Source organism: Oncorhynchus masou, chromosome 19 (assembly GCF_036934945.1).
Source record: "Oncorhynchus masou masou isolate Uvic2021 chromosome 19, UVic_Omas_1.1, whole genome shotgun sequence".
Classification (NCBI taxonomy): Eukaryota; Metazoa; Chordata; class Actinopteri; order Salmoniformes; family Salmonidae; genus Oncorhynchus; species Oncorhynchus masou.
The window spans coordinates 26,615,820-26,625,585 of record NC_088230.1 but is presented as its reverse complement, the minus strand read 5'-3'; the positions used below and the strand labels follow the sequence as shown (position 1 = coordinate 26,625,585).

Here is a 9,766-nt window from a genome sequence, read left to right as displayed (position 1 = left end):
TCACATGTGTTCAGATGTGTCATTTTGTTTAAATTACAAGGCTAGTAGAGAACTTAATTTTTAAAATTAAAGTAGGCAAGTAATTTTAGAACAAATTCTTTATTTACAATGACGGCATAGAAACAGTGGGTTAACTGCCTTGTTTAGGGGCAGAATGACAGATGTCAGCTCTGGGATTCGATCTAGCAATCTTTTGGTTACTGGCCCAACGCTCTAACCATTAGGCTACCTGCTGCCCCAATTTATACTCCCCTCCCAGAGGAAAATGATTGAGAGAAATTGGTAGAATTGTCTATATAACATTTTCTTTTTTTAAGTACAAGGGATACATTACACACGGAAGAATGCTGGAGCTTCTACAATCAGAAAGGGGTCAGTTATGTGCTTGTTGTAAAAAAGTAATGCCTTTTAATAGATTTGTGATATAACATGATCACTAAATTCTCAATTGTTGAAATCAAGTTGTATGGATTTCTCTTCATTAATCTAGAAAGATCAGAGTTCTGCATGACCTGAAATTCAACATTTTATATTGATGTGATAAACTTCTTAAGGCTAGCACACTCACTCTCTCCCATGTAAGATGAAAGCAATGGAATGAATCTGCCAATTTATAGATTAGAATTACACTGACGGTCATATTTACATAAATGGGCTCCACTGGGGACCATGACACGAACACAAAATGAATGCTGTGATATCAGTAGGGAAAAAGGCATGGTCTATGTATGAATGCAGTCCAGCACTGAACGTAGAGATGTAAAGCTTGAATTATTTTTTAATTTATTTTTTTAATCATAATACCAAAGTCTGAAATGACTGTCAAAGTAATGCAATGACTAGGGCTTTACAATAATGGTGAAATATTTGAGAAATGTTGGCTAAGTGGGTTCAAATGTTCCTAGGAGTTGCAGAGGGTGCACAGAGGGACACGTCAAAAGTGTTTTTCATATTAAAAATCTAATTGATTGTAATTTCCATATTGTCTATATTAAAGAGCACTTCATTTGATATGACAGGCTTTTAAACGTCTGTGCACAATTTCTACCAAAAACATCAAAGGGATGCAAAAGCAGTAATTTTATGAAATGATCCTACTGCAGTCGATTTGCATGTCAAACACCTGTCAGAGGCCACCTATTATGTAGCCTATCCCGATGGATTATTTGGAGAGTTGATTGCCGACGAGCAGCACTATACAAATAGCCTAAGTAAAGTTAAGAATAGCCTACATGTTTATTTTCTATAAGCATATATGGCCTACCATTTTCATTCTATTTTTGGGTTGAAGGTGATTATATAAATTATACTAGATTTAATTAGCAGACAGTTTTGAGACATAAAGGCCTTAAATACGATCCTAACGCTAAAAGTAACAGTATCTGTTAAAAGGTTAAAGGTGCTTTGTGGAGGGAGGGAGGGGTGGATGGATGGGGGAATGAGGGGATGGGGTTGTACTGTTTTTCTGTTCTCATATCTGAAAACAACAAAAAGGTTCAAGGTGAATAACTACAAGTTCTACATAGTTTCTGAAATCATTTAAGTTAAAAGACATCCTGAATTCTGCTCACAATAAATTATTAGGTAATTTAATGCAATTTAAGAGGGAAAGGGTTGGTTTCCCTTTGTTGCTGGATCTTGTGAGCCCATTGTATCTTTGTTTGGTGTGGGATGAAGGATTGAGGAACTGTTGCTGATTGGGACAGTGTGATTACAATGCCAGTGAGCTCTCTCTTCAATGGGGATATACCGCTTGCTAAAACACTTCCAGCACTGTTTAGATAGGATGTATACCATCTCCGAGACATTCAGTGCAATACACAATATGGACGTGCAGCCCATGATGTAGAGGAAGACCATCTTCTCAGTGGCTTTGGAGATGTAGCAGTCTACGGTGTTAGGGCAAGGGTCCAGGCTGCAGCGAAGCAGTCTGGGAACGTCAAAGCCACTGTAGAGGAAGTAGAAGGCCAGGAGGGAGCCTACCTCGAAGGTAGTCTTGAAGACGAGGCTGAGGATATAGGTGCAGAGCAGACCTCCGTCAATCCTACCTTTGTCCTCATACAGCTTCTTGCCATGCCTGCTCTCCCTGTTCTCACGGTAGGCCACGTGTAGAGCCACCAACAGGGATGGAGTGGACACCATGATGAGCTGGAGGGCCCACAGGCGGATCTGGGAGATAGGGAAGAAGTGGTCGAAGCACACATTCTCACAGCCAGGCTGCTGGGTGTTGCAGACAAAGTCATTGTGCTCATCCTTCCAGACCTGCTCAGCAGCCGCCACGTACACCAGGATGCGGAAGATGAAGACGATGGAGAGCCAGATGCGGCCGATGACTGTGGAGTACTTGTTCACCCCACTCAGGACGTTCTCCAGAAACCCCCAGTTTGACATCTCTCTGATTACATGAGCCTGTGGAGAAGGGAGAAACTGTAGATATGGGGCTCTGTCCCAAATGGAACCAATATTATTCCCTAAATAGTGCACTACTTTTGACCAGGCTGTTCAAAAGAAATGCACTATGTTGTAGAGAATAGGGTGCCATTTGTGACACAAGGACACAACCCTGTAGATACAAGGCCAATACTCAATTCTGCCTGTTATGATGAAGAGGGCATCATCTGACAATATAAATATATTCCAATCATACATTGCCCATAGGAGGCTAGGCTACATTTCTATATTCATCATTCTCTCCACTATAAATAGTAACAGGTATTATTGTTTATACTTGTTACACTGTAGGCTACTTGTAAATATGACCGTGTAATAAGGACAATGTAGTGCAGTGTTATCAAATTAACATTTATTTTGATAGCAAATTAATGGAAAGGGCAAATATCATGTTGATAACAAATCTGTGTAGGCTATAATTACTGAGGAAGGAATATATTTTTTATTACGCTTTTACAATGACAACATCTGCTGGTTCTGTGTTTCCTGGGTAGCAGTACAGTAGCATCATATCATGTATAGGTTAAGTCGTATTTTACAAAAACAGAAAGCTTCTATTTTTACAATTGCTCTCCAGTGAATAAACGCAATTGATTAACTCATTTATTTCAAGTAGCCTAGGCTATCAAAACTTTGATGGTGCGCATTTTCCAATAGAATAGGCTAAACCTATTTTAAGAACGCTATTATGTTCAGACAAATACAATATTGAAAGAAAATACAATAATTAACTCACCGATTATAAACAGGCTATTCCAGTTTTTTCTGCTTGTGTTATGTGTTTGGGGGCTAATTTTCCGATGCTGGCTACTGCAGTCGATTTGCACGTCGAACACACCTGTCTGAGAGGCCACACCTATTTTGTACCCAGAGGGCTTGTTTGGATAGTCTATTGCAGGCGAGCAGCACTATGCAAATACCATAAGTATAGTTAAATATACCCTGTAGGCTATGTGTATTTTTATATTAGCCTATGTCCTATAATTGTTTTTATTAGATTGTTGGGTAGGTTTAAGATGAAAGACTGTTTCTGAAAGGTTTTTTTTTTTTAAAAGGGAAAGCATCTTGTATTTAACACTATAGTATGTCTATTTCCAATATGCTTTAAAGCCTGTAGCTACCATTCATGAGTCGCTATGTGCATTGATTCATCTGTCGTCAACCCTACAGTTTGTTCTGGGACAGACAGCGTCACCATGGTCACATTAAACACTGAACCTGTCACCCGTGGTAGGATATGTAAGTCCATGAGTTCATGTTGCGTTGCTGAACGAATAAAAATATATAGAATTGTATCTAAGTTCAATGGTTATTTGAATGTCCCTTGCAAATGTTGACTTCTTTGTAGCTATATTGGTCATGAATTACAACTTGTGCCATGCATTTTTTATAGGTATTTCAGGTGTCCTATGACTTGAGTGGTAGTAATGGATAGGCTCACCTTTCCCCATGTTCAAGGCTAGCAAGCTATTACACTTTTTTTTCTGAATTCGGGGAAACCACGTTCATATACAATATTTTATGATGGGTGTCTTGTATACTGTAAGCAAAATGCCAAACCAAGGGTCTGACTAACAGTGACTGAAATGCTTCTGACTTGCCTTGTTAATTAAATAAAGGTTCAATTTAAAAAAATACAGAAACCATAGTGTAGCCTACTCCATCCACAAGGTGGCGCTCTACTATTATAAGGACGCTACTATTATAACATGCAAACAATGTGTTTTTTCTTGGAGTTTGTTGACTGTTAGCCATGACTTCCAAAACAAGTGGACGCGTTGTTGTGGATGCGCTATTGGTCGTTCCAAATGTTTTCCATCATTAATAGCGTTTCCCCAAACGCGTTGCACTTCTTTATACAGTAAATGTAAACCTTATCCATCTCCTCAACTAATTGCACAATGGCATCTGGAAGCGGTTGGAGGCTCCGAAAGAAGGGGACTTCAGGATGCCTGGCCTTAGAGGAGCGAAGACCACCACGCTTTTCCGATCTGTCAACCCTGAGCTCACCGTTAGACCCGTAAGGCCTAACTCACTGGTCACAATTATATTACGGACAATGAGTCTGCTTGTTCATCGGTATCGTCTGTTATATTGTCGATGCAAATTGTGTTTCTTTACAGAACAAGCCAGTGATGGCATTTGGACTTGTGACAATTTCCTTGTGTGTGTGCTACCTGGGATACCTTCATGCCACCAAAGAGAACGACCCGCAGCTGTATGAAGTTATTGACAGTGAAGGGGAGGAAAACGTCTAAATGGGACTGATCAAATCAGATGTGCAATATATCCTGAACATTATTGTGGTAAAAATGGCTTTGCTTGAAAGCACTGGATCTATGTAATGACGATGGTTATTAAATATTGTTACAATTAGGCAATAGCTCTTGGATTCATTTATGAAACTATTGAAATAACAATTTACCATAGAGTAAGGGTAAGAATTTAAAACTCATAAAAGCATATTGAGCAATTAGCATCAAGCAAAGAGCTGAATACCCAAGTCATAGACGCGCCACTGAAAACTGACGATAGTATTGTAACGACCCTGGGTTTATACGCGCGGATATCGACTCTGCCGCATGAGCATGCTTTTGAGGCACGGTGGATAGCGCACTGGACTTCGGGCTAGAAAGTCGAGGGTTCGAGACCTGCTCCCTGCTATTTCATTACAGTATCTTCTGAAGGGGGGAATTTTGTTAAGAGCCTCCGCAGACACTTCGCTTTAAACGTTAACACTCATCTCTTGGTGTGCGGTAATGGAAACAAGGAATGTATATTTTATATTAGCAGCATAAAAAAACATGTATAAACAAAAGTTTAAATGACTACACACCTTTGTAGGTTTAGGGTTCCCACACGACCATATTTCCATGTTCAGGGCTTTTTTAAACTGAAAACAAGAGTGGAATACCTTTGCAAATGATATTTGTGCGTCTCTTAACACTGTAAACGGCAGATGGACGCCACAAACGTGTTGTCACTGAAAAATACAGTCGGCTGCAACTGTTGTTTTAACAGGTTAAATTAAAACAGTATGCCGCAAGTGTGTATTTTGCATTTGTGGAATTATTTTGATATGAAAGTAGAGTACCGCAATTGAGAATCGATTTATGTTCGATGGAGTTACTTTAGGCACCATTATTGGGCTTAGGAGCTGACCAGTGCGAAAACAGCCCCAGTAATTGGAATGTCTCTCAATGAGCCACGTGCGTTCCAAATAGCATCACAATTGATTATTATTTTTTCTGGCACATGCATTTGGAGTCATAAATTCTTAGTTGTTTTCTTCAGCAAGGAAACCTTTTTAGTACTTCCAACAAATCTATGTAACTAGATTTGATTAAAGCAAGATATCCCGCCCCATGGGGTGAGTCAAAGCTACAATAATTGCATGCTTTGTGAGGTCCACTGTAAAAGCTCAAATGGACACACTCAAAGAGCAATGGAAACCCAACGTGGGAACCCTCAAAGCTTCACAGCATCCTGCCACTCTATCTAAAGGAGGTCATAGATGCACTGCAAGAAAGCGAGAGCCCACAAGCTGTGCTCTCACAGCTTTGTATGGAGACCCAATGAAAGAGCTGAAGCAGTTGAGTACTCACTCAAACATCATTGGTATGCCCACTCCTCCTTTACTACATCCACTCCATGTATCAATGGTAGCAGCCTGTAACAGATGTTTAAGTGACTGTGTCACATTGAATTGCAGATATAGGAGAAAACATACACCAGTATTACATGACAGAGTTTCAAAAAGAGAAGGAGGAGTGTATTAGAGCTGCTACTGAGAAGGCGTGGGGCAAGGTACAAAAATGTGCTGCTTTTTGTTGTTGAACATTGCGTTAGGTCTGGACTGCAATACATTGCAAGAGGTTTTGTTAATGATATGTCTTGCTTTCAGGCTGACATGGAAATTGAGAAAATAGTGTTACAGACACTTCAGTGGGCCAGAAAGGAGAGAGAGCTCTTGAGGAGGAAAGTGGAAAATGCTAACTCTTACTTGCAGGTATGAGAACACTTATCAAAGGAAAACAATTGTCATTTGTACATGTCTATAGACATGTACAAATTGATAGAGTAGCCTACTATATAAATTGTTTTATAAAAAGCTGTAGACCCACAATTGCCATGATGCTCAGAGCTTTTAATAGAGTGTAGGGTTGGCTATGTGTAAGCCTATGTAATCAATTGAATTGCCTCATGACATCCTCAGGATACCTTGGTTGAGTATGATATCAAAACAAAGCGCAAGGTCAGGTCCGACATTGAGAAACTGCGCAAACGAAACGAAGAGAGGGCCACTCAGGAGATCCGAAGGGCCATAGAGAAGATAGCCCAGCGCCATGCTAAGAGTGTTGTGAGAACCCAAAGAGAAGAGGAACAAACTACTGCACACGCTGCCACTATCTTGGAGATGTTGGTAGACATATGTGATCAGAGTGATAGCTACAGTATTTCAAAAGCAGCTCATGGGTGTAAATTGGTGTAATGAGTGAGATTTGTGTGCTTTTTATAGTCATAGTTTTCTAGCTTGGTTGCCTGTCTGTTTTTGCCATCTTGGAATTGTCGTGGCAAACATGCTTGACTTGACAATGATGACAACGGAGGAGTAGGCAAAATCTCAAATGGATCTGTGACCTGCTAATGATTTTCCTATTGTGGTTCACAAACTCATTATGTGATATGTTTACAACAGGGACTTCATGCTGCAACCGGAGGATGCGAAGACTGTGGCCAGCAAGAAAAAAGATGAGGTACTGGTGGAAGTGAGGGCAGTGATGATATCCAGCATCGCTGGCAACATCGAGAGAACCCGAAGGGAGGAGATGGATATTGCCCAACGCAAGATAGACAAGGCGGAGGGGCGGTACAAGGCAGAACTAACTACCTTGAAGGAGTCATCACAAGCACTGGAGACTCTGCTGGACAAGACCATCAGGGACCTCCGTACAGCTGTAGCCGATAAGCAAGTATATATGGATGACCTGGAAGAAACAAGGGCAGCATTTCAACATTTCATCAATCAGCAGTTTAAAGAATTGAAGCCTGATCAAGCTGACTTTATCCTACCATCAAAGAAATGTACAGGTTGAATGACAAGTGAACGAATAGAAGCCCAGAAAAGCATGCTCTCTTTGGCTCATCACAATTGGTCAACTGTAATAAATCTGATTATCCACATGCTATTTCTTTGTGTAATAATTGCAGTACTTTTGTCTGTTTGATATCTGATCATGTGATTATGCCAGGCATCACAAGTATCTGTCATATAGGCAGGTCACATGTTGATTTCAACAACAAAACTTTGGTAGGTAAAAGTGCCTTTCATAATCTGTAATGCCAGGAATGATTTACGTTCTCATTAGGTTGAACTGTGTTACATCTCTTTGAATTAATCTGTGCGTGCCATTTATTGTTCGATGGTTTATTTTATTAGCATTGCATGATCATGAATCTCAAAATAATAAAATATAAATACAGCATTGCATTGATTGCCATCAATTCACAGAATGTTAACAACGAGGCGTCTCTCCATGCAAGTCACGTTCTCGTTATCTTTCCCCGCCCTCCGATATTTGAAGTTATAAATGAGGGCTTGCAGCTTCCATTCAATGGAATTGCTCAACCGCATGATGCCCTGTTCGGAATGAACTCAATATGGCGGAAACAAGTGGACTAGATCCCACGTCTCTTGTCCAACCGACACTCAGATATAATGCTATCTTTTAGATTGTTTAGTTAGGAAATATGAGAGGATCGATTCAAAATAATTTTTTTGCATTCCGGCAGGAAAAATAACAACGAAAGCTTCAACATTTGGAAAGGGCTGAGAACTCCACAATGAGCCACCGCCAAGCAACAGGTAACAATCGAGTCAAGTGCACGCTGCAGCGTGAGAATTTGTTACATATTTACGAAGTTATTATGATGTTGCAATCTAATATCACGTGTTATGGTAGCACTTTGTGTTTGTGGTAAATGAAGTGTGTGTAAAATGTGCTTGCAAATAAGCTCTGTTCCGATGTATTGTAGTGAGGGTAGTTTTGCTACTTATTGGCTGCAGTTAAGTGGGGAGGGGGATTGGAAGGCACCGGACGCTCTGGTTTCTAAGGTTAGTGCGAACACACCGATGAAATTGTACCCAGGCATGTTTCTAATGTAAATATTCGTTTCGCACAAATACTTTCAGAATTCCAAGGGGCCTCCCCCTCCCTTCCGCTGCCTCCAGATCATGTGTTGAACTCGGGAGCAGTAGTTTTCCCTGGTAGGCTATAATAAACACTCGATTCATTATTTGTATGATACAATGTGCAAAATGTAACAAAACAATAACAAATCATGAACTGTAACAATGTGCGCATGAAATTATTGTATTTCTGTCAACAGGTGCCTTTGATCAGCATGGATGTCCTCTGGTTCTGTTCCCTGTGGATTCTCATGGCAGTCTTTCAGATCTAAGCAAATCTGAAGTGGTTGACTTCATACACTACTTTCTCTGTTTGTACAAGTGTGTACCTACAAGTGTTTATTTTTTATTTTTACGGATGTCTATTTAAGATTGTTCAACTGGAAGTCATGTTGAGCCTCACTGATGCCACTTTGTTTTTTAGTAAGAAACAGGAGAAGGAGAGCTTGGTTTCAGTTGTGGCTGATTTGAGACAAGCCACTCTTAATACAACAAGGTTCATCGCTGAAACACTTCTTCTCCTTGAGGTATCTATTCTATCATTTTGCAAAAAAACATCCATATTTTGAATTATTTGAGGCAACATTTCATATTTTGTACAGACAAGGATTGAATGTTTTAGATGGCTTGTAGGCATTGCTTTACAGTAATGGTCATAGTTGGTTCTTAAAGTAGTGTTATTTAGTACATCTCAATCCACTTTTGCACAATTAAAAATAATAAGTTGATTATGTCTTGGAAGTGTTGACAGTGAGTCTCAGTTTCTTGTATTGCTGTGCCCAGTTCAACCACAGTGATGTTGTAAAGCACTTCATAGCTCCACCTCGGCTTGGCCTTTCTGGTACTCCTAGCTCATTAAGTGTTCTTGTCTGATGTGGCTCTTTAGGGCATAATGCGAAGTGCGTCACTTCCCGCTTGGATGATGGTTATGGGCTAAAATACTGAAGCGATGGCGGGTAGGGAGATCACATGCTGGATCATATGCCTTCAGTTATTTATTAAGCTCTAGTAGAATTGAATGAGGAATTGCATTATCTGAGCTAAATTGGTTAAGGTGTTTGGAAATCTGCCATACCATTCAGTGGTCTGTGGCTCTTTGTCTGATTCCATATCATTTTGACAATC

The 9,766-nt window shown here is 40.1% G+C and overlaps 2 protein-coding genes and 1 long non-coding RNA gene across 4 annotated transcripts; 2 read left to right on the top strand and 1 right to left on the bottom strand.

Annotated features, from left to right (window-relative positions):
• Positions 1–3: 3 nt before the first annotated feature.
• On the bottom strand, positions 4–3,303 carry LOC135506079 (gap junction beta-7 protein-like). Its single transcript, XM_064925471.1, has 2 exons — positions 3,188–3,303; positions 4–2,409 (listed from the first exon to the last, which is right to left on the bottom strand). The coding sequence occupies exon 2, from the start codon at positions 2,389–2,391 to the stop codon at positions 1,600–1,602; it is 792 nt and encodes a 263-aa protein (XP_064781543.1). The 5' UTR covers positions 2,392–2,409; positions 3,188–3,303; the 3' UTR covers positions 4–1,599.
• An 870-nt stretch (positions 3,304–4,173) lies between these two features.
• Positions 4,174–7,914, top strand: LOC135506080 (uncharacterized protein C6orf163 homolog). Of its 2 annotated transcripts, XR_010450341.1 has the most exons (3): positions 4,673–4,757; positions 6,356–6,460; positions 7,151–7,914. XR_010450341.1 is itself a non-coding variant. In XM_064925473.1 (2 exons), exons 1-2 carry the CDS (start codon positions 4,353–4,355, stop codon positions 7,545–7,547), a joined length of 516 nt encoding a protein of 171 aa, XP_064781545.1. In that variant the 5' UTR covers positions 4,174–4,352; the 3' UTR covers positions 7,548–7,914. The 2 variants fall into 2 exon arrangements, 1 of the variants encoding a protein (XP_064781545.1); XM_064925473.1 differs by lacking the exons at positions 4,673–4,757; positions 6,356–6,460 and adding an exon at positions 4,174–4,471.
• Positions 7,915–8,096: 182 nt separating this feature from the next.
• LOC135505582 (uncharacterized) lies at positions 8,097–8,934 on the top strand. Its single transcript, XR_010450291.1, has 3 exons — positions 8,097–8,317; positions 8,645–8,719; positions 8,842–8,934. It is a non-coding gene; the product is annotated as an uncharacterized LOC135505582 (long non-coding RNA).
• The last annotated feature ends 832 nt before the right edge of the window (positions 8,935–9,766 follow it).

Excerpts from the sequence above, each read along its gene's own strand:
- LOC135506079 (XM_064925471.1), bottom strand. The coding sequence starts at position 2,391 with ATGTCAAACTGGGGGTTTCTGGAGAACGTCCTGAGTGGGGTGAACAAG.
- LOC135506080 (XM_064925473.1), top strand. The coding sequence starts at position 4,353 with ATGGCATCTGGAAGCGGTTGGAGGCTCCGAAAGAAGGGGACTTCAGGA. Across the intron at positions 4,472-7,150 it reads CTGAGCTCACCGTTAGACCC|GGACTTCATGCTGCAACCGG; the intron begins GTAAGGCCTAAC and ends TGTTTACAACAG.